The sequence below is a fragment of the Hypanus sabinus genome, chromosome 7, assembly GCF_030144855.1.
Source record: "Hypanus sabinus isolate sHypSab1 chromosome 7, sHypSab1.hap1, whole genome shotgun sequence".
Lineage (NCBI taxonomy): Eukaryota > Metazoa > Chordata > Chondrichthyes > Myliobatiformes > Dasyatidae > Hypanus > Hypanus sabinus.
Genome location: NC_082712.1, coordinates 88,009,123 through 88,034,059, shown reverse-complemented (window position 1 = coordinate 88,034,059; position 24,937 = coordinate 88,009,123). Strand labels below are relative to the sequence as shown.

At 44.1% G+C, this 24,937-nt stretch overlaps 1 protein-coding gene across 1 annotated transcript in view; it reads left to right on the top strand.

Moving 5' to 3' along the window:
* LOC132396950 (polyunsaturated fatty acid 5-lipoxygenase-like) overlaps nt 1–24,937 on the top strand; it is a 118,067-nt gene that overhangs the window by 36,756 nt on the left and 56,374 nt on the right. Inside the window, exons 11-15 of the mRNA XM_059975114.1 lie at nt 1,014–1,135; nt 8,336–8,436; nt 10,122–10,292; nt 18,628–18,755; nt 19,203–19,339. Coding sequence (XP_059831097.1) covers nt 1,014–1,135; nt 8,336–8,436; nt 10,122–10,292; nt 18,628–18,755; nt 19,203–19,339 — 659 coding nt within the window. The remainder of the gene's footprint in view (nt 1–1,013; nt 1,136–8,335; nt 8,437–10,121; nt 10,293–18,627; nt 18,756–19,202; nt 19,340–24,937) is intronic.

Genomic DNA, 24,937 nt, shown 5'->3' with positions numbered 1-24,937 from the left:
CTCATAGTTGCTAAAGTTTGGCATAAGGAGATGAGAGAACTTGTCACAGCAGGAAAAGTGGCCATTATGCCCATCAATTCTCTGCTGGTACAACAAATCCATCAGACCCACATGCCTGTTCTTTCACAACAGTGTGGCAAATTATTTCTTAAAGTGCCTCTTTAATTCCCCCTTAGAAAATGTCAACTGCCTCTTGTTTCTACTACCTGGGTCATTGTCCACTCTCTGCAGCTTTTCTACATATTTCCTCACAAGCCTTTTGTTCCCTTCCACCCAGAATTCTATACTCCATGAAAAAACTGTGGACTTGTGGACACAGCTCGATTCATGTGAGAGAAAAAAAAATGTTCTCTCTTCTACACTTGTAGCGGTTTTGGTAAGTCAGCCAGCATAATCAAAGACTCCACCCACCATGAACATTCTCTCTTCCAGCCTCCACCACACACTCCCCCCCCCCCATTGGGCAGAAAGCACAAAAGCCTGAAAGCATGCACCACGTGATTCAACAACAACTTCTGTCCTGATGTTATAAGATTATTGAACATATCCCAGTATAATAAGATAGATCCTTGCCCTCACAATCTACCTCGTTATGACCCTTGCATCATGTTGTCTGTCTGCACTGTGCTTCCTCTGCAAGTGTAACACTCTATTCTGCATCCTGTTATTGCTTTTCCCTTGCACTACCTCAATGTACTGATGTAATGAAATTAGACTACATGCAAAGCATAAGTTTTTCACTGCCCTCAGTATGAACCTAATTATCAATTCACAAATTTACCAGTTACCTGTGCTCCCCTGCACATATCTGGCTTAAATGTCACTCCTCTGGTGAACAGTAATGTTGGAAAGAGTGTCACAGTGTTTGGACCCATGGATGATGGAGGAACAGCAATGTATTTCCAGGTTGAGACAGAGACCAGAGAAGGGCTTAGACAGAGGGGTTTCTCAGAGAAGGGTCTTGCAGACAGGCAAGATGGAGGGGGCTGCTTAATCATGTTTCTGTTCCACAGGTACGTGAAGAACATCATGGGGCTGTACTACAAGAGTGACTGCGACGTACTTGAAGACGTGGAGTTGCAGGCTTGGCTGAAGGATGTGGTCCAAGAGGGATTTGCAGAGCTTCCTGAATTTGGTGAGTGGAAGTTCTGGTTTTGAGGTATAGTTGGGTGGGACAGCAATCAGATGAGAAAAGAGCAGCTCCAGGTGATGCCCCATTGTCAACTTCTCCAAAAAAATGGATCTTGTCCTGAACCACTGTATCCTCCTGTTTGGAACCTGGATCCAAGAGATGAAGTGACCACTAGGGTTTTACCAATCTTGAGATAAGGATGCTGTCAGCAATGCCCATTGTTCATTGCCCTCTGAGTGCGGGGGGGGGGGTGGGGAGGTTAGGACTCAGCCGTCGTACTGGGTCTGGAGTCATGTGGAAGGTAGAGGAGGATGAGTGGCAGGTCTCTGTTCCTGGGGTTTTCATTGTAACTTCAGGGTCAGCGTGTTAAAGTAGGTTTATTTAAGGCCATAAATTTTCCAGTTACCAGACTGTGGGACACATCCCAGCTGCTCAGACACTTGGCTCATGACTTTTCTCTTCTTTCTCCCTGATGCCTGTTTGATGATCCAAATGTAGCCAAAATACTGAGGGCAGCTCCATGGTGCAGGTGATAAAGTTACTGCTTCCCTGTCTCAGCAACCCTAGGTTCAGACCTGACCTTGAGTAATGACAATGTGTAGAGTTTTCCTGTTTTGTGACCGAGTGGATTTCCCTTGGGTGTCTATGCGTCATGGAGCATTGAAACAGGCCTTTTGATCCATTGAGTCCATGCTAACCAACATGCACCCTTTGCAAGGATTCAAAGATTCAAAGTACATTTGTTGTCAATGTATGTATGCAGTATAAAACCTTGAGATTCATCTGACCACAGGCAGCCACAAAACAAAGAAACACCATGGAACCTGTTCAAAAATAAAACATCAAACACCCAATATGAACAACAAAAAAGCCAAATTATGCAAATAGCAAAAAGTGAGGGAATAGCAGACAGAATATTAAGCATCAAATCGCAGAATCCTTAAACAGTCTAGAAATGTTCAGTTCAGTTTAGCATTGTGCCATTCATTGACTCCGATCGCAGAGCCAGTCCATCCCAGTCAAAATCACACAGAATAAGAATGAAAAGGAGTAACCAGAAACCCATATAATATGAACTGCAGAGTCCTCTAAAAACAAGTCTAATTCACAAATCGCAAAGATCAAACTTGCCCAAGACCCAAGACTTCGTCCCACAATTTCTGCTGACAGTCAAGCACACTTTTACACTTATCTCAATTTATTTTCCCCAGATTCCACCCTTCACCCACATACTAGTTTAGAAAATTAACCTACTGACCTGCAATTTGTTGGGATGTGGGAGGAAACAGGAACTCGTAGGGGGAAGCCCACATGGTGACAGAGAGAGCTCCACATACAGACGTAAGCAGAGGTTGGGATCAAACCTGCTTCTCTGGAGCTGGAAGGTGGCCGCTTTACTAGCTGCAGCACTGAAGGTGTCCTGTTTTCAGCCCATGTCCCATGCATTAGAGGGCTGGTAGACCAATTGGACACTGAAAATTACTGTGCTGGGTCTGGAGTCATATGCAAGTGCTTTGATGAGGGGTAGAATCTGCAGGAAGCTGATGGGAAAATGAGAAGATTAAAATGGAAATCACAAAGGATTGTCAGTATTGGTAAACACACGAGATGTTGAAAATCCAGAGAAATACACACACAAGGCTGGAGGATCTCAGCAGGTCAAGCAGCATCTATACAGAGGAATAAACAGACAAAATTTAGGGTCGTGGATGGTCTCAACCTGAAATGTCAACTGTTAATTCCTTTGCATAGACACTTGTTAGTATTGATGTTGGTTTACCATTGTCACATGTACCAAATTAGAGTGAAAAGTTTTCATGTATAATGTTCATTCAGATCAAAGCAATATACAATGCATTGAAATAGAACAATGCACCTCCAAGAGGACCTCAACTTTGTCATGGTTTGGAGGCTTGCATGCCTCAATGACCCGGAGAGCTACGTTGGCTGGATTCAGGGCTTTATGATTTGGCTCTTGGTAGGGTCACCCATGCCAAACAGGTCAAAGAGTAGAAGAAAGATGGAGTGGTCCACCAGTCCTCCAGGTTCAGGGGTTCGGCTCAGGGCTAACAACTTTGTCAGGTAAAACAAAATAGTTACAGAAACAGCAATGAAGATTCCTTCTACGTCTGTGCATGATGTCTGAGTCTCCACCTGAGACTTGCATGATTGACTATAGTGAAAACCAAGTGACTGATATGAAGGAAGCCCTGAACACTACCTGAGATGGAGGACCTTCATTGCTGCCCAAAACAGCACTGGTGTAATGGGTAGCATTATGTGTAATAACAATGCAGAATAAAGTATAAAGGGTACAGAGAGTGCACTGCAGTTAAGCAATAAAGTGCAGGATCAAAACTATAAGACCATAAAATATTGGACCAGATTTAGGAAATTCTGCCCATCAAGTCTGCTCCCCCATTTCATCATGGCTGATCCATCTCCCTCTCAACCCCATTCTTATGCCTTCTCCCTATAACCTTTCACACCCTGACTTATCAAGAATCTATCAACCTCCACTTTAAATACACTCAATGACCAGATCTCCACAGCCAGCTGTGGCAATGAATTCCATAGATTCACCACCCTCTGGGTAAAGAAATTCCTTCTAATCTCCATTCTAAATGGACATCCCTCTATTCTGAAGTTGTACCCTCTGGTCCAAGACTCCCCCACTATAAACATTCTCTTCACATCCACTCTAGGCCTTTCAACATTCGATTGTTTTCAATGAGACCCCCCTTCAGTGTTCTAAATTCCAAGAAGACACCCAAACCCAACCAACACTTCATATATGATGAGCATTTCAATCCTGAAATCATTTTCATGAACCCCCTTCAATCCCTCTCCAATGTCAGCATATCCTTAGATAAAGGGCCCAAAACTGCTCACACTACTCCAAGTGAGGCCTCTCTAATGCCTTATAAAGCCTCAGCATTACATCCTCATTTTTGTATTCTGGTTGTCAAAATGATGCCAGCATTCCTCACCACTGACTTACATGCAAGTTAGCCTTTAGGAAATCCTGCATGACCCTGCATGAAGATTCCCAAGTTCCTTTGCACCTTGGTTATCTTTTAACTTGCTCCCCGTTTAGAATATAGTCTACTCATTTATTCTTTCTACCAAAGTGCATGACAATACGCTTCCCGACACTATATTCCATTTCAGAAACAAAATCAGAATCAGGTTTATTATCACCGGCATTTGATGTGTAATTTGTTAACTTAGCAGCAGTTCAATGCGATGCATAATCTAGCAAAGAGAGAGAAAAAAATAATAAATAAAATAAAACATTACAATAGGTAAACAAGTAAATCAATTGCATATATTGAATAGATTTTAAAGAATGTGCAAAAACAAATACTGTATATTAAAAAAAAGTGAGGTAGTCAAAAGCTTCAATGTCCATTTAGGAATCAGATGGCAGAGGGGAAGTAGCTGTTCCTGAATCGCTGAGCATGTGCCTTCAGGCTCCTGTACCACCTATCTGATGGTAACAGTGAGAAAAGTGCATGTCCTGGGTGCTGGAGGCCCTTAATAATGGACGCTGCCTTTCTGAGACACCGTTCCTTAAAGATGTCCTGGGTACTTTGTAGGCTAGTCCCCAAGATGGAGCTGACTAGATTTACAACCTTCTGCAGCTTCTTTCAGTCCTGTGCGGTAGCCCCTCCATACCAGACAGTGATGCAGCCTGTCAGAATGCTCTCCACGGTACAACTATTGAAGTTTTTCAGTGTATTTGTTGACGTGCCAAATCTTTTCAAACTCCTAATAAAGTATAGTCGCCATCTTGCCTTCTTTATAACTACATCAATATGTTGGGACCAGGTTTGATCCTCAGAGAACTTGACACCAAGGAACTAGAAGCGGCGCACTCTCTCCAATTCTGATCTCTCTATGAGGATTGGTATGTGCTCCTTCGTCTTACCCTTCCTGAAGTCCACAATCAGTTATTTCATCTTACTGTCATTGAGTGCTAGGTTGTTGCTGCGGCACCATTCCACTAGTTGACATATCTCACTCCTGTACGCCCTCTCGTCACCACCTGAGATTCTACCAACACTTCACTTCACTGTCACTTCCTTGACCATTCTCCTAATTGAAGTCTTTATGCAGCCTCCCTTCTTCCTCAACACTACCAGTCCCTCTACCTATCTTTGTATCCTCAGCAAACTTGGCCATAAAACCAGCAATTCTGTCATCCAAATCATTAACATATAACATAAAAAGAAGTGGTTCCCAACACCAACACCTGTGGAACACCAGTAGTCACTGACAGCCAATCAGAAAATGCTCCTTTTATTCCCAATCTTTGCCTCCTGCCAATCAGCCAATGCTATGTCCATGCTAGTACCTTTCTTGTAATACCATGGTTCTCTTATCTTGCTAAGCAGCCTCCTGTGTGGGACCTTTTCAAAGGCCTTTTGAAAATCCAAGTACACAACATCCACTGATTCTCCTTTGTCTATCCTGCTTGTCATTTTCTCAAATATTCAAACAGATTTGTCAAGAAAGATTTCCCCTTAAGGAAACCATGCCAACTTTGGCCTACTTTATCATGTGCCTTCAAGTATCCCTGAACATCATCCTTAACAATTGACACCATCTTCCCAAGCACCGAGATGGGGCTAACTGGCCTAGAATTTCCTTCCTCCTGCCTCCCTCCCTTCTTGAAAGGTGAAGTGACATTTGCAATATCCCAATCCCCCAGAAATACTCCCAAATCTAGTGATTCATGAAAGATCATTACCTCTTTCAGATTTCACATGCATCTAGTCCTTCAGAACTTTCAGCTTCGCCAGCACTTTCTTCCTAGTAATTGCAACTGCACTCACTGTGCCCCCTAACACTCTTGAATATCCGTATACCGTTAGTGTCTTCCATAGTGAAGACTAATGCAAAATATTTATTCAGTTCATCTGCCATTTCCTTGTCCCCATTTGCTACTTCTCGTGTGTCATTTTCCAGCAGTCTAATATCTACTCTCACCTCTTTTGGTATCACCTTTAATATTTTTGGCTAGCTTACCTTAATATTTCATCCTTTTGCCCCCCATGGATTTTTTGTTGATCTTTAAAAGCTTCTCAATTATCTAACTTCCCAGTACATTTTGCTCTATTATATGCCCTCTCTTTTGCTTTTATGTTGGCATTGTCTTCCCTTGTCAGACATGGTGCATTATCCTGCCTTTAGAATTCCTCCTGTTTGGGATGAATATCCTGTGCCTTCCGAATTGCTCCCAGAAACTCCAGCTGTTGCTATTGTGTCATCATCCCTGCTAGTTTCCCCTTCCAATCAACTTTGTAATTCCCTTTACTCCATTGAAATACTGATGCATCTGACTTTAGCTTCTCCTTCTCAAATTGCATGGAGAATATCATATTATGATCATTATTTCCTAAGGATTCCTTTACCTTAAGATCCCTAATCAAATCTGGTCAATTACATAGCAGCCAATCTAGAATAGCTAATCCCCTAGTAGGCTCAACCAGCAGCTGCTCTAAAAAAAATCTCATTGGCATTCTATAAATTCTCTCTCTATTGGGATCCAAAACCTAAATTTCCCATCTACCTGCAAATTGAAATTGCCCATTACTCTCGTAAGATTGCCCTTTCTAGGTGTAGCTCACATCCTGGCTCCTGTTTGGAGGACTGTACGTAACTCCCATCAGGTTATTTTTGCCCTTGCAGTTCCTCAACTCTAGCCACAATTATTCTACATCTTCAAATTCTAAGTTACCTCTTCCTAAGGATTTGATTTATTTTATTACCAACAGAGCCATGTCACCCCTCTCCGCCTACCTGTCTGCCCTTTCAATACAATATAAATCCATGGATGTTAAGCTCCCAACTATAATCTTCTTTCAGCCATGACTCAGTGATGTCTGAAATGTCAACCTGCCAATCCCTAATTGTGCTACAAGATCATCCCCTTTATTTTGCATACTGTGTGTATCCAAATGTAACACCTACAGTCCTGTATCTATCACACTTCTCAATATCCCCCCCCCCCGTTGCCCTAAATCTCATTCCACTGACTGAAATTTTGCTCTATCATCTGCCTATCCTTCTTGATAGTCTCACTACACACTGCATCTGCCTGTATACCAAATGCCCCATCTTCAAACGTATCACCCAGTTTCCCATCCCCATGCCAAATCAGTTTAATCCCTCCCCAACAGTTCTGGAAAATCGGCCTGCAAGGATATTGGTCTCCGTCAAGTTCAGGTGTAACCCGTCCCTTTTGTTCACATCATAACTCCCCCAGAGGAGATCCCAATGGTCCAGAAATCTGAAACCTGCTGTTGCAACAGTTTCTTAGCCATGCATTCCTCTGTCAAGTCATCATATTCTTACTCTCACTGGTGCTTGGCGCAGGCAGCAATCCAGAGAATACTGTCCTAAAGGTCCTGCTTTTCAGCTTTCTACCTGGGTCCTTAACTTCTCCCTTCTGGGACTCCTCTCTTTTGTTACCTGTGTCATTGGTGCCAATTTATACCAAGACTTCTGGCTGCTCTCCCTCCCTCTTCAGAATGCTCTGGACCCAGTCCAAGGTATCTCTGACCCTGGTACCTGTAAAGCAGAATATCACCGGGTGTCTCTATTGTATCCACAGTATCTCATGTCTACTCCTCTGACTATGGAATCCTCCTCTCCCCCTTCCCTTCTGAGCCACAGCACCAGATTCAATGCCAGAGACCTGATGGCTGCAGCTCCTCCTGGTAGCAAACCCCCCTCCACCAATAGGATCCAAAGTGGTATATTTATTATTGAGGGGAACAGCCACAGGGGTAATCTGCACCCTCTCCCCATTTCCTTACCCTGTTATGGCAGCCACCCAGCTTCCTGCCTCTTGCAACTTAGGGGTGACCACCACTCTATCTCCTATCTATCACTTCTGCAGTTTCTCATGAGCCAAACGTCATCGAGCTACATTATCGTTTTCTTACTTAATTCTCTGAGGAGCTGCAGCTTGGTACATCTGGTGCAGATGTGGTTATCCGGGAGGCTCAAGGTCTCTCAGAATCCCTATATTTCATACAAAGAACACAACAGAGCCCCTGAACCCATCCTCACTGGCAGTATTTCCGATGTCTGCTATGTCTGATCAAACTACGAAGCCAAACAGATGTTCATACAGTGACTCTCCACGGCATTTTGTTCATGACCAGCACCTAACCCTGTCCATATTGGCTTCAGGCATCCCGACAAGCTTTCTGACCAGGGAGGAGCTGTTCAAATTCTTCACGATGGTGATCTTCATCTGCTCCGCCCAGCACGCTGCAGTGAACAACGGTCAGGTAAGGGCTCCATCTCATCTTGCAATTTCCTTCAACCTCTCCGCACTGCAAGGGTCCAGGCCATCACCTGTTCCAGGTTGACCTTCGTGTGAGGGTGTAGATACTGAGCAATATTCAGGACGAGGGGCAAGATCTGGGAATCATAACGGATCAATTACAAGAAGGTGGCAAGTCCACAAGCATTCAATTCATCCTGCAGTAAATTGATTGGGCTTTCAAGTGCATGGGTCTTTCATCTCTGTGGGCCCAGTTCATAGATTGCACACTGTCAGTTGCACGTCACTAACATTTCATCATGCTACTCCACTGTTGCTCTCGCACCTTGTACACATTGCAGGGAAGACTGTTGACAGACAAGTCAATCAGAGCTGAGGGTTCGAGCCTGCTATCCGGTGTCCTGGGGTGGGTGGGATTCCTACCTCAGTAGAAGCCTTTGGAGTGTCAATGAGAGGTGCTTCTCATCCTTAGACGAACACCAAGAGGTACTAATTTAAAGTAATGGATAAACACAAGAGGTTTAGGGCTGGAACATGGAGATTATCAGCCATTTTTTTGCCCTCTCTCCCTCCTGGTTTCATCCACATGTCATCCACACATTTCACCCACTGCATCCCCTCCCCATCTGGTTCCAACTGCCCTACATGTTATACCTACATCAAAGGTACCCATGATCACATTCCTTACCTTGCTCTGGTAAAATTTGTTTTCCCATTTATCACATCCACTCAACTTCCATCTCCCCCATTACTCTCCCTTCACTTGATTCCATCTGTCCCTTGACTCCATCTCATCCACTTGTCCCTGATCCCTAATTCCATTCCTCCCTCTTATTCAGCTGTTCATCATTCTTCACCCCTCCTTGGTCCACCAATCACCTGCTGCCTCTTGATTCCTCCTCCCCCGTCCTCCGCCTTCTGATTGGTGATTTCCAAGTCCTGTTGAACACTATCTGCAAAACAGCACATTTCTTTATCACCCTCTAACTACACCACTAACAATTTCTACTTACTTTACTTACCCTATCACATATATCCCCTTTGCCCTATACATTCCTGCCCACATCCATAGGTCAGCACAGTAGCGCAGCAGTTAACATAACGCTATTAAGCACCAGCGACCTGGGTTCAATTCCGCCACTGTCTGTACGTTCTCACTGTGACCACTTGGGTTTCCTCCGGGTGCTCCGGTTTCTTCCCACATTGCAAAGGTGTTCAGGGTTAGGGCTGGGGCTGGCAAACTGTGCACATCCTATGTTGGCACTGGAAGCTTGATGACACTTGAGGGCTGCCTGCGGCCCATCCTTGGACTGTGTTGGTCACTGTAGCAAATGATGCCCTTTTGCTGCATTTGTCGATGTTTTGATATACATGTGACAAGTAAAGCTGAACTTACCTTAAAAATCTAACCCATCCCTGCCCACATCTCTCCAAATTCAAACCAATCAAAGCAAAAATCACCAGAAGCACTCCGGAGCATCTGCAGGAGGAGGAATGTTGCTAATTAGTTCTACGACCTTTGATTAGAACCTGAATACATCAACTGTGTTTCTCTCTCCACAGATGCTACCTGACCTGACGAGTGTTTCCAGCAGGTTTTTTATTTTGACTCAGGTTTCCAGCATCTGTAGTTTTCATGCTATTCCACCATTACAATCTGACCCTTGAATTTTGAATTTGCCCCGACAGTACGATTGGAGTTGCTGGGTGCCAAACTTGCCTTGCACCATGAGGAAGCCTCCACCCACCTCCAAGGAGGACCACTCAATCGAGCAGCTCATGGACACGCTACCTGATATGAGTCAGTCCGCTATGCAGATGGCATTCATGTGGCAACTGGGTCGGTCTTTACCCAACAAGGTGGGCAGTGCAGCGATGTGTGCGCATGTCTGTATGTGTATACATATAACAATTACGGTACGTAAACAGGCCATCTCAGCCCTTCTAGTCCATGCTGAACTCTTACTCTCACCTAGTCCCACTGACCTGCACTCAGCCCATAACCCTCCATTCCTTTCCTGTCCATATACCTATCCAGTTTTACTTTAAGTGACAATACCAAACCTGCCTCTACCACTTCTGCTGGAAGCTCGTTCCACACAACTGCCACTCTGAGTAAAGAAATTCCCCCTCGTGTTACCCTTAAGTTTTTTCCTCTAACTCTCAACTCATGTCCTCTTGTTTGAATCTTACCTACTCTCAATGGAAAAAGCCTATCCACATCAACTCAATCTATTCCCCTCATTATTTTAAATACCTCTATCAAGTCCCCCCTCAACCTTCTACGCTCCAAAGAATAAAGACCTAACTTGTTCAACCTTTCCCTATAACTTAGGTGCTGATACCCAGGTAACATTCTAGTAAATCTTCTCTGCGCTCTCTCTATTTTGTTGACATCTTTCGGTGACCAGAACTGTACACAATACTCCAATGCCTTAACATTACATCCCAACTCCTATACTCAATGCTCTGATTTATAAAGGCCAACATACCAAAAGCTTTCTTCACCACCCTATCCACATGAGATTCCACCTTCAGGGAACTATGCACAATTATTCCTAGATCACTCTGTTCTACTGCATTCTTCAATGCCCTACCATTTACCACATATGCATTCCTACCAAAATGTAGCTCCTCACATTTATCAGCATTAAACTCCATATGCCATCGTTCTGCCCACTCTTCTAACTGGCCTAAATCTCTGCAAACTTTGAAAACCTACTTCATTAACCACAATGCTGCCTACCTTGGTATCATCTGCATACTTACTATATACATGGTCCCCTATCTCCTCTCTCTTGTCCCCTATCTCTCTCTCGCCTCACTTCCTTACTATAGGTGTATATGTTTGCGTACATGTCTGAATACATGCACGTGTCTGTCACTGTGTCTATCTGTAAATGTGTATCCACGTGTATGTTTATATATGAATGTGTGTGTCTCCCTCTACATGTGTATGCGTGTGAATGTCTGTCACACAATGTGTGTATCTGCTACCCATGAGTGTGCATGTGTGTATCTCCATGTATTTACATGTGTTGATGAATACTCTGTACATTTGTATGTGTCTGCCTATGTGTGCTGTGTATGTATATGTGTAAGGTGTGTACTTGTGTGTATGTATGTGCGCATGTCTACATTTCCTGCAGCATGTGTAAACAATATGGACTTCGGGTACACACCTGTTGTACGAACACATGGATTATGTTCTAGGGCTGTGAGGCTTTATTGGGAGAGCAGAGGAAAAGTGGAAGATGGTTGGGCTACCCTCAATCACTCATCCCAATCATCTGCTTCCTTCTTGACATGTTGGCCAACAAATTGGGAATGGTACATCAATGTGATCACTACCCCCTTCCTGCAGTCTCTCCACCCCTCCCATTGCTACCCTTCCCATCCATCTCCCTCCCCCTCCATTCATCCTTTTCTATCTCACCCTTCCCCTCTCCTTAACTTTCTCTCCTCCTTCCTCCCACCACTCCCATCACCCTTCCTGCTACCCACACGTCTCCTTCTCAACCTCTCCCCTTTCCCCTCTTCCCACTTTCCTCTCCCTCTCTCCTTCCCTATCCCCTCTCTCTTGTCTCCTATCACTCTCTCACCTCATCTTCTCCTCTCCTCTTTTCCTCTCCATGCTCTCTCTCTTCCCCTCTCCTTTCTCTCTCCTCTCTCCCCTTCCTTTTCTTCCTTTCCCTTCTCTTTTCTCTCCCCCCTTGTCTCCCATTCTGTGGCCCCTCCCCTCTATCTAGCTTCTCTCCTTCACTCACTCTCCCTCTTCCACCCTCCCCCTCATTCTTCCCTCCCCTTGCACTCCTCATTATCACCTACCCTCTCACTTCTCACTCCCGTTTCCTCCCTCCCCGTCCTCTACTATGAACACACACCTTTCCTCCAATGTTCAGAAGCTTTGATAAACATGACACTGCATTCAAAGAAGATGTGAAATGGTTGGCTCAAGCATTTTGTATTGATGGCCACTTTCAATCTGATGCTGCTGCAATAAATGAAGACATGCCTCACCTTCCAACAAACTATGTTTCTCAATTTCCATGCATGTTATGACTTGGGACATAACAGATGTCATACAAGATGATGTAAAACCAAGTTGACAATGTGTCAAAGCAGAACGCCTAGCTGATGGAGCTCTGCTGTTCTGTATAAACTACATCCTTTCCATGCATTAAAACAGAGGCTGATTTAGCTACATTAAGGTAATGGCAGGGGGGCATGCCGAGAACCACACCAGGCATACCTAATTATGAGGCGTCGCCCTGGTGAAGCCACAATACAGGACTACTTGCAAACCAAACACCATAAGCAGCAAGTAATAGACAGAGCTAAGTAGTCCCACAACCAATGGATCAGGTCTAAGCTCTCTAGCCCTGCCACAACAATGGTGAACAACTCGCTGGAGGAGGTGGCTCCACAAATATCCCCATCCTCAATGATAAAGGAGCCTAGAACATGTGTGCAAAAGATAAGGCTGAGACACTTGCAACAATCTGCAGTCAGAGGTGCTGAATAGGTGATCCAGCTCGTCCTCAACCACAAGTCCGCAGCATCCCAAATGTTAGTATGCAACCAATCTGATTCACTTCGCGTGATATCAAGAAACACCTGAAAGCACAGGATACTACGAAGGCTACTGTCCCAGACAAAATCCCACCAAGTCCTGAACACTTGTACTCCAGATCTTGCTGTGCCACTAGCCTTGCTGTTCCAGTACAGCTACAACATCAGCATCTACCCAGCAATGTAGAAAATTGCACAGGTATGTCCTGTTTCTTGTGTACAAGGCAAGTCCAACCCAGCCAATTACTGCCCTATCAGCCTACTCTCAATCATCACAAAGTAATGGAAGGGGTCATCAACAGTGTTATCATGCAGCACCTACTCAGCAATAACTGCTTATGGATGCCCAATTTGGGTTCCGTCAAGGCCACTCAGCTCCTGACCTCATCACCTCCTTGGTCCAAACATGGACCAAGGAGCTAAATACCAGACCCTCAACATCAAGGCAGCATTTGACTGAGTATGGCATCAAGGTGCCCTAGTTAAAATAGAGTCAATGGGAATGGGGGGAAACCCTCCCCGGTTGGAATCATACCTGACAAAGAAAGATGGTTGTGATGGTTGGAGGTCAATCATCTCATCCTCAGGATATCACTGCAAGAGCTCCTCAAGGAAATGTTCTAGGACCAACCATCTTCAGTTGCTTTATCAATGACCTTCCATTCATCATTAGGTCAGAAGTGAGGATGTTCACAGATGACTATACAGTGTTCTGCACCCCATTCTTGAAGCAGCTCACACCCAAATGCAGCAGGACCTGGTCAATATCCAGACTTGGGCTGACAAGTGGCAAGTAATATTCGAGCCATGTAAGTGCGAGGCAATGACCATCTCCAACAAGAGAGGCTCTAACCATCATCCCTTGACATTCACCATCACTGAATCCCTACTATCAACACTGACAGGAAACTGAACTGGTCTAGCCATATAGACACCGTGGCTACCAGAGCTGGTCAAAGGCTAGAAATCCTGTGGTGTGTAACTGACCTCCTGACTCTCCAAATCCTGTCCACCATATACAAGGCTCAGGTGAGGAGTGTAATGGAATACTTGCCAGTCACAAGATGAGTGCAACTCCAACACTCAAGAAGCTTGGCATCATGCAGTACAAAGCAAATGACTTGATTGGTACTCCTTCCACAAGCATTCAATCCCTCCACCGTCGATGAACAGTTTCAGCAGTGTGTACAATCTATAAGATGCAACACACCAATGTTCCTAAGGCCGCACCTTCCAGTCCCATGGCCATCTAGAAGAACAAGAACAGCAGATACCTGGGAACACCACCACTTGGAAAACCCCCCTCCAAGTCACTCACCATCCTGAGTTGGAAACATATTGCTGTTCCTTCATTGTCGCCAGGTCAAGATCATGGAATTCCCTCCCTAACAGCACTGTGGGTGAACCTACACCTCAGGGACTGCAGCGGTTCAAGAAGGCAGCTCATCACCACCTTCTCAAGGGCAACTAAGGATGGGCAATAAATGCTGGCTTAGCTGGTGACACCCACATCCCATAAGTGAATTTTTTTTTTAAAGGCAATGATTTATGAGGGACAGACATGCACTGGAAGAACAAGAGGAGCAGCTACAGAAAATGAAGGAACAGCTTAAGATGGAGGAAGAAATTGCCACGGATGTGGTTAAGAGCTTCAAGTGTGTTGAGTGCTCAAAGTGTTCAATGGTATGAATGCCTATATTGAAAATACACAGGGAAAAACTAAAACACAGAATGTTAATGCTGATTTATTCATTCCTCAAGTGCCTCAGAAACATGAACAAAACCCCAAGAGCTAGTTCATGGTGTTTACTGTCAATCTGCACTATTGAGGCACTCTGAACCTATGTCACATCCAACAGCTCATGGGGACATTCATTTACAGCATGGAAATGTTCTTATTTCAGATGATAGTATGTTTAATATTATGAGGAAGCAAGATGAAATAACAACCTTATTGGCACAATGACACCTTTAATCTTTGCCATAAAAGAGAGGTTCAAATTTTCGGCGATCCATTTCTGGATCATGCATTTGTGAAAGGCCTTTAAAAATGGTGTTAAAAACAAGACTGACAGTCATAGTAGCTGTCTCTATTTCCTTGAATTGTACACTAGGGTTCACCCTAAACAACTTGATAGAAGTTGACAACATGTTGACCCTAAGAGAGGATATGTCAAGGCTAAGGCTTTTCTACAGGAACATTTTGGTGTTGAATGGGAAACTGCTTCTGCCTATAAGGAAAAGGCCCTTTCATTTAGTATCCATAAAATCTGAAGACACGAAGGCTCTTAAGGTTACATTCTTTTTCTTGGAAGTTGTTGCAATGACCTGGAAGAAGTGCAATACATGCATGAGCTGTACATGTGTTGACCATTATAAAGAAATTGCCCTATAAGCTTAGGGGTATATGGTGAACCATGGTCTGTGAACCTCAAGAAAGATACAACCATAAGATTACTTTCATTGACATTGTTAATTTTCTGAAAACATGGCAACAGACCCAGTGTTTGGGAATAGAGATGATGCTTCATCACTGGCGATAAGCAAAGATGTGAACAAAAATAAATCACCATTTTGTTCTAGAGCTAAAGGAATCAGCTTTGCCACTACTGTGACCACTGTGGGAAGTAAAACTAAAACTGAGCATAGAACTAGAGGAAGGGAAATGGTCTCATCAGCTAAAAGGGTTTGTCTGTTCTCTGGGAGTGGGAACCTATTGGATTTGTACCCTCAGCTGGAGAAAAGGGCTCATAGTGAGAAGATAGTCTTCCTGAAGGAAAATTGTATCTCCTTTGGCTAAATGTGTACAGGACATCAGCAAAGATGGTAGGAAGCATCCTTCATGCAATATATTCAGTTTTAAGCATTCCAGCATACTTCATATCCACTCATTGGAAAGGAAAGCAGAACCAGAACAAGCTGTGAAAGAATCAGAGACAGCAGTGGACAGTGTTGCAGTGTCCAGTGGCCTTACAGGGCTGGTGATGATGACTGTAAAACTTCCCCTAGTTCCACTACAAGTGAAGTCTAAGAAGGGTAACAAGACAGTAGTTGCTTGCACTTTCTTGAATCAAGAGAGTACAGCAGTTTTCTGTAGAGTGCCATATGAACAAGTTCAATCACACAGGAAAAAGAACATGCACACCATAGGTCAAGGGATGGTCGTGAGTAGCTTCATTGTTTCAGAATTGGAAGTGGCCGGCCTAGATAGTGAAAATTATTGTGAACTACCTAACATCATAACTTTTCACACAGACCTGATCAGTCTCTCTCACGTTCCCCCATGATATGAGCCAGCTTGGTTAAAAATCCACTTAATTCCTTTCCAAAGAAGGGCATCACTGATCTGTGAATGGTTCCACTTGTCAATGGCTTTACTCAACTCACCCTCACCTCCACAACATTGGTCACATTTTTAGAGTGCATCTTGCTATAAAGCATTAGCAAAGGAAAACATATCTAATGAAAATGCCATTTCAATGTAAACAGCTCATATGGCTAAATTGGTAAATATGACTGGTAAATTTGTGGTTACTCGTGGCCTTCTCTTGATCTTTGCACTGTTCTTCTTCTGCTCCTCACCTCAGAAGGTGCAAATTCATCCACTCCTACATGTGTAAACTGAATTTCATCTGGAGGTACCCTGCCAGAGGTAGATCTGTCATCTGCTGGCATCCTGGAGCTGTGTGCAACGGTCAACAAACACCATACTTTAGGCAGGATTATTCTTGGAACTGCACTCATGCTGGGAATCCAGCACTTTTGTGCAACCTGGACAACATGTGGTTACAGGCACCATGTCCCACCTCTCGATGTACAAACGTACGTGCCTCCAAAGGATGTCTGAGATACGGAGATCCTTTGCCAGCATAACAGGATGTTTAGACTCTTCAGGCATGGCATCCACCAGCATCTTCATTGTCTTCTGTGCATTTCCTAATAGCAAAACTGGCACAGAATGGTGATGAATTTGCTCCAGAGAGATGTAACCCCATTCTAAAGTTCTCCATATCTTGGCTGAGGTCACCAACAAGCCACCAGAGAAACCTCAGCAAATCTGCATCTTCTGCTGGTACTTTAACCTGATGAAGCATTGGTTCAATATCTGTCATGATCACCACTGACTCTTTTCTGAATCTGGTCATAACACTAAGCAGTGAGCTAGTAAGACCTGATCCCTATAAGAGCCAAGCATTAAGAGATATTCCCTGAAAAATTGCTCCACAGCCAAGCACAACACAGAGTTCCCTTTTCCTGGAGCGGTAAACACCATGATGTAGAATATACCAGACTTCCCCATCACTGTGTTCCGGATCCTCTGCAGGTGTTCTCTCAGCATAACCTTTGGAGATGACGTCCTTCATGAAAGCCGTGTAGTCAGTGTGATATGACAAATACCTCATAAACCTTCTGTTTAGATTTAGAGCATGCTGTTCTGCAATCTTCCTATTATTTGCCATGTTAACCTTCTCCCTTCTCCAAGGTAAACTACTCATTTAGTGGCCATCCACCAGTTTTGCAGAATTTGCAACCACCTTCGTGAATTTGTGGTCTTGTCTTGACAAACCAGGTTGTTCATCCAGACTGCATTGAGGGAAGTTTGACTTAAACTGCTGCTGCCAAAGCTCATCCGTTCAAAACGGAGATCCTATTATCTAAGAGCTCTGGCTTCTTTTGATCCTGTGCAGTAGACCCAACCCCCACCCCATGCCAGATGATGATGCAGCCAGTTAGAATGTTCTCCGTGGTACATCCATAGAAATTTGTGAGTGTCTTGGTGATGTACCAAATCTCCTCAAACTCCTAATGAAATATAGCCACTATTGTGTTTTCTTTGTACCTGCGTCGATATATTGGACTCAGGACAGATCTCAGAGGTGTAGAAAGCCAGGAACTTGAAATTGCTCACTCTTTCCACTTCTGATCCCTCTATGAGGACTGGTGTGAGTTCCCTCATCTTCCTTTTTTGAAGTCTATGATCAGTTCTTTGTTGAGTGCAAAGTTGTTGCTGCAACACCACTCAACTAGATGATATATTGCTCCTGTACACCTTCTCATCACCATCTCAAATTCTGCCAGTGATAGTTGTATCATCAGTAAATTTATAGACGGCATTTGAGCCAACCCCAGCTGCACAATAATTTTCACCATCTAAGCCAGCCACTTCCATTCCCGAAATAATTTAGTTACTCGTGATCTTCTCTTGACCTGTGGTATGTAAGAGAAGGTGTGTCCTTTTTCCTATGACATTAAACTTGTTAATTAGACCCACAGTTTTCAAACTGTTGTACTCCCTTGACCTAATAAAGCACAAGTAACCATGGTTTTGTTATCCCTCTTGCCCTTAATGCCTTCCCAGCTTTCCATCCCCACCCTCCCCACCATCACTCTCACTTCCCTCCCATCCTATCCCCTCCCCTCCATTTCCCCCTTCCCTTCCCTCTCTCTCCTACCATCTCTCCTTCCCATCCATTCAGACCCATCCTGTGGCAGTGGGCACTTCCCACACACAATCTTTTTACCGAGGCGGTTGGGGGGGGGGGGGGTCAGCTCAGCTGATGGGAATCATCCGGAGATGGCAAGTGAGCGTCAGCAATCATCTGATCTCTACCCCTTCCTCCAGATCCCCCTGGGCTTTTTCGAGGAGAACTTCACCGAGCCTGATGCTAAGCAGATCATAGCAGAGTTCCAGCAGGATCTGAAGGAGATCGAGCAAAGGATTGAGGACCGAAACCAGCATCTTGAACTCAAGTACCAATATCTGCAGCCTACTAACATTGAGAACAGCATTAGTATTTGAGATCGACCCTCCCCGTGTCAACCACACACCACTGGGACCCTTCCCACATCCCAATCACTTAGAGACCCTCCCTACATCCCACCCACTCAGCACAGACTCTTCCCCTCCTCCCAATCACTCCCCACTGGGACCCTTCCCACATCACCCCCACTCACCATTGGACCTTCTAGTCCTGCTGGATAAGAGTACCCCTTACTTCCTGGGCTCTGTTTTTAGGGGGTGGGGTGTCACCTTTCACCCTCAGCCTATGACATCTGATTCTAGTCTACCTCAAGCTGAGGGGGAAACACTGTGTATATTTACCCTATCTATACCTCTCAGAATTTTGTATACTTCTGTAAGAACTCCCCACTCCAGGAATAAAGTTGTAAGCTAATCAACCTTTCCTTATATCTCAGGGATGTATTGACATGGTACCACAGTGGTTCGTGTAAAACTATTACAGTGCCACTGTCTGTAAGGAGCTCGTACTTTCACTCTGTAACCGAATATCCCCCATGTGCTTCAGTTTCCTCCACATTCCAAAGATGTACAGGTCAGTAGGTTAATTGGTCACAAGGGTGTACAAACGTTTGTAATTGGGCAGTGCAGGCTCTTTGAGCCAGAAGTATCGATTACACTCCTGTATCTTTAATAAAAACAACTACTCCTTCATCAATCATCTTCAAAAGACTACCTCCAAAAACTGCTTCAGGCTTGTAAAATATGACCATCCCTGCACAAAGCCATGCTGACTCTCCCTAATAAATCTATGTCATTCCAAATACGAGTAGACCCTAACACTTAGAACCTTCTCTAATCATATCCCGAACATTGATGTAAGACATAATTTTCTGTTTTGTCTCTAATACCTTTCTTAAAGAAAGGAGCAAGATTGGTTACTCTCCAGTCCTCTTGATCTCACCTGTGACTCTACCTTTGTGGTCATGGATTAAGGGTTAGTTAGCGATTATGCGGGCAGTGGGGTAATTAGCCCCCTTGTGATTTTTGATCTCGCCACTTGAGATTCAGTTTCACGTGACCCTGCCACTTTGATCTGGCCCACGCTTTCATTCACCAGGTCCAACACTTGCCTTTGTTGAATCTTGTTCCCCTTGATATAGGATATCCAGTTTGTGGGGGTTTAGCAAGGTTTAATAGGGGTGTGTTTAGGGTTTGTGGGGCCAAAGCCAGGGTTAATCGAGGAGTGCCTAGGGTTTGTGGGGGTGTGTGCCCCTTTTGGACTTTAGGGTTAGGTTTGTGTGTAGGGCTGGTGGATGTGAATATATATATATAGTTTGTGGGGTTTAGAAAGGGTTAATCAAGGTGTGCTTAGGGTTTGTGGGGCTGAAGCCAGGGTTGATCGGGAAGTGCCTAGGGTTTGTGGGGGTGTGTGCCCCTTTTGGACCTTAGGATTAGGTCTGAGTGTAGGGTTGGTGGATGTATATGTTTGATCCGGTTTGTGGGAGTCTAGTAGGGGTTAATCGGGGTGTGCTTAGGTTTTTGTGGGGCTGTGTGCCCCCTTTGGACTTTAGGGTTAGGTTTGTGTGCTGGGCTGGTGGATGTTTATGTTTGGCTGGGAGGGGTTAGTCTGCAGAGTTTGAAATATGAGCTGCTATGCTTAGGGTTTGTGGGGCTGAAGCCAGGGTTGATCGGGAAGTGCCTAGGGTTTGTGGGGGTGTGTGCCCCCTTTGAACCTTAGGATTAGGTCTGAGTGTAGGGCTGGTGGATGTATATGTTTGATCTGGTTTGTGGGAGTCTAGTAGGGGTTAATCGGGGTGTGCTTAGGTTTTTGTGGGGGTGTGTGCCCATTTTGGACTTTAGGGTTAGGTTTGTGTGTAGGGCTGGTGGATGTTTATGTTTGGTTGGGAGGGTTTAGGCTGCAGAGTTTGAGATATGAGCTGCTATGCCAGCTAGGCTTGTATGGGGAAGTCAGGTTTATCTGGTCCATGCCTTTCATTATCGTGTCCTGGGACACATCGTCAGTAATGTACTCTCGGATCGTCAGGTTTATCGGGCCTTTAATCATTACTGAAGTCCGGGCTAACCGGGATGTGCCTAAGGTTTGTGGGGGTGTGTGCCCCTTTTCGACTTTAGGGTAGGGCTGGTGGATGTTTATGTTTGGTTGGAAGGGTTTAGGCTGCAGAGTTTGAAATATGAGCTGCTATGCCAGCTAGGCTTGTATGGGGAAGTCAGGTTAATCTGGTCGATACCTTTCATTATCGTGTCCTGGGACACATCGTCAGTAATGCACTCTCAGATCGTCAGGTGTTTAGTACCTAATGGTTTCAACACAATTCTTTAACGTGAAATTTGACTCCAAACATTTTCTCCCTCTTTTTTGATCACACCCACTCATCCCCACTCACTACCTCAACCTGAAACTTAATGTTCATCTCTCTTAAAACGAGACCCTTACATAAGACTAATACGGAGAGGGGAGAGGAGATGAAGTAGGAATAGAAAGAGGGTGATCCTTCTCCAGATATTGAAGGATTTCTGGACTCTCCCCTTTCAAGTCTAGAAGGGGAAGACCATTTGGCCCTTCATACCTGCTGTCCCATTCACACCATTTCTTTCACCTCTGTACCACCTTCCCACACTGACTCTATAACTCTTGACACAAGAGATTCTGCAAATACCGGAAATCCAGAGCAACACTCGCATTGGAGGAAATCAGCAGGTCAGGCAGCATCCATGGAGAGGAATAAAAAAATCTATGTTTTGGGTGGAAACTTGGGCTCTGGCTCATTCCCCCTTCCTTTCCACTACTGATGAAGGGTCTTGGCCCAAAACCTTGACATTATTCCTCTTCGTAGATGCTGCCTGATCTGGTTGCCCATAACCCTTGTTTACCCTTAGGCTTAGGGTCATAGCATGAAACAGTCCATTCAGCCCATCAAAGCTGTGCTGACCACCAAACACCTATCTTTACACTAGTCCTGCACTAATTTTATTCTCACCACATCCTCATTGGCTACCTCCAGATCCTACCCCTCAACCATACAATTTGCAGGCCCATTAACCCACGCATCATCGGGATGTGGGATGAAACCTCCATGATGTGGGTGGGAACCAGAGCACCAGGGTGAAATCCACATGATCACAGGAAGAAAATACAAATTCCACACGCAGACAGTACCCGAGGTCAGGATCAAACTGCGATCCCTGAAGCTGTATGGCAGCTGCTCTGCAACTGCGCCACTGTGTCATATCAAATTTTTAAAGCTCGTTAAACTTCATCCTTCATTAAGCTTTTTGTCATTGATAAGATAATTGATTCCTTGCACTTACAGAATGAGTTGGGTAATGTGATCAGATCTCTCAAGGACCTTTTTATTAAGATTACTATAAATCTTTGAAACTTACCAATAATCCGTTATTGATTGAAGAATGCATATTACCATGATTATTTTAAAATTAATTTCCTTTCACTGCTGTTGATAGCCAATAAAACACAATTTTCCAACTGCTATGTCTGCATCTCAAGATGATCTAAAACTGTTCTGATACTACTGGAATTTCAAGGAATGATTGGTGATCTTAACAAGATCTTTAGAGGAGCAATGAGAGGGTAGATGGTGAGATGTTTCCACTAGCGGGTGAGTCTCAAATAGGAAGATGTAGGACAAGATGGTGAGCTTTTGGTACCTTGTGTTACATATGGTTTCAACACAAAACTTCAATGGAACATTAAAAGGACTTTAAAGAAACATGGAATTCCAAACCTGCTCTCCCTTTCCCTTGACCACACGCACTCGTCCCCAATGGATGTATCACCCGCACATAATAGTAATAAAGGAGCGGAGAGGTGATGGTGAAAGAACAGGAAATGACTGAAAACAAGAGAAAATCTGGAGATGTTGGAAATCAAAGCAATACACACAAAATGCTGGAGGAACTCAGCAAGCCAGGCTGTACTATGGGGGAAAATCATACAGTTGACACTTTGGGCCCTGAGCCTTCTCCCAAATATTGAAGAATTTCTTGTCTTCACATTTCAAAATGTGGAAGTAACAGGAAATCATCTGGCCCATTGTAACTGTTCTCTCATTCACGTCTGGTCTTTTACCACTAGCATTTGAATCAAAGGTGCAGAGGATGGTGATCCTCTGGAATTCTCTGTCCCAGAGGGAGCGAGAGGCTGGATCTCTGGGTATTTAAGAAGGAGACAACTTGTGATTCTTCTGAAAACAGCGTCGCTGTTGGCAAATTTGTGTATAGTAGTGGAGTTGTGCTTGGCCACACAGTATGTATAGAGATCAAAGCAGGTGTTTAAGACATGGACTCTGGGTGAGCCTGATTCCACATTGTAGTTACTCACTCTCAAGATTCATATATATAATCCTTGAGAGATATATAGATGCACAGATAGATATAGAATATATAGTAAAAATACTGTTTATATTGTGTGAATATATACAGTGTCTCTTAAAAAACATTCACCCCCCCCCCAAAGTCTGCATGTTTTATTGTTTTACAACATTGAATCAAAGTGGATTTAATCTGGCTTTTTTGACACTGACCAACAGAAATAGACTTTCAAGTCAAAGTGAAAACAAATCTCTACAAAGTGATCTGTCAAATATTTTGTGTTTTATAACTATTCATACCCCTTCAATTCAGTATTTAATAGATGCACCTTTGGCAGTAATTACACCCTTGAGTCTGTGTGGACAGGTCGCTATCAGCTTTGCAATTTTTCTCCATTCTTCTTTACAAAACTCTCAAGCTCTGTCAAATTGCACAGGGATCATGAGTGAACAGACTCAAGTCCAGCCACAAATTCTCAATTGGATTGAGGTCTGCACTCTGACTTGGCCACTCCAGGATATTAGCTTTGTTGCTTTTAAGCAATTCCTGTATAGTTTTGGCTTTATGCTTGAGGTTGTTGTCTTGCTGGAAAACAAATCTTCTCCCAAGTTGCAGTTCTCTTGCAGACTACAACAGCTATGGACTCCAGGATTTTCCTGGAAATATTGCTGTTGTGATGGAAAGTAACTGGTTCTTTGAGTCTCAACAGTAGAGGCCTAGACACACATAATTTTAATAATAAGGAATTTATTTACAAGGGGAAGTCGGGTCAACGCACGCAACTACAATATTCTAGCAAAAAACGCTTAGGGTTAACAAGTGTGGGGAAGGTCGGGTCGGCGGTACAATACACAGAAAGAGGTGTGGGGACAGGGTACAGTTACACATACAGAGAACAAGGGAAAAGCACTACAACAGCTATCCCCCTTGACCTTGGATAGCTGCGGCTCCTTTACCAGGACAAACAATAGACCTTCCCAAACATAAATTAATGCACTTACCTTCAATGAGGTGGTCTGTAAGAGAGGCCGAGCCAGGTACATGTCTCACCTTTTATAGCATGGGGCTGGGCGAGATAATCCAATTAAGGTGATCAATAATTTAGGTGTGCATTGATTAGTTGGGAGGGACCAAATGTTGATTGGCATGTGGTGTGTCCTCCGACCAGCCAGGTGGCAGTGCATCTGTCCCATGGCCAGTATCTCTGGATACAGTTGCTGAATTAATTTTTCCCTCTACCTTCACAAGTTTCCAGGGCCTGCTGTAGTGAAGTATCCCCACAGCATGATGCAGCCACCAACATGCTTCAAGATAGGAATGGTATATTTTTGAGGATACGTCAAACGTAGCATTTAGTCTGGTGGCCAGAAAACTCACTTTTGGGTTTGTCAGACCATAGAACCTTCTTCCAGCTGACTACAGAATCTCCCACATACTTCTGGCAAACGAACCAAGATTTCATGTGAGTTTTTTTTTAATAATGGCTTTCTCTTTGTCACTCTCTAATGAAGTTACAACTGATGCAGCAGCTGAGCAACAGTTATGTTATGTGTTGTTATGTGCACAGTCTCTCCTGTCTCTGTTGCTGAAGCCTGTAAGTCCTCCAGAGTTGTCATGGGTCTCTTGGTGACCTCCCTCACTAGTCCTCTTCTGTTACAGTCATTCAGTTCTTGAGGATGGCCTGCTGTGGGTAGATTTACAGCTGTGCCATATTCTTTCCATTTCTTTATCATTGACTTAACTGTACTCCCAGGGATATTCAGTGACTTGGAAATTTTCTTGTTCCTGTCTCCTGACTTGAGCTTTTCAATAACCTTTTCGTGGAATTGCTTGGATTGTT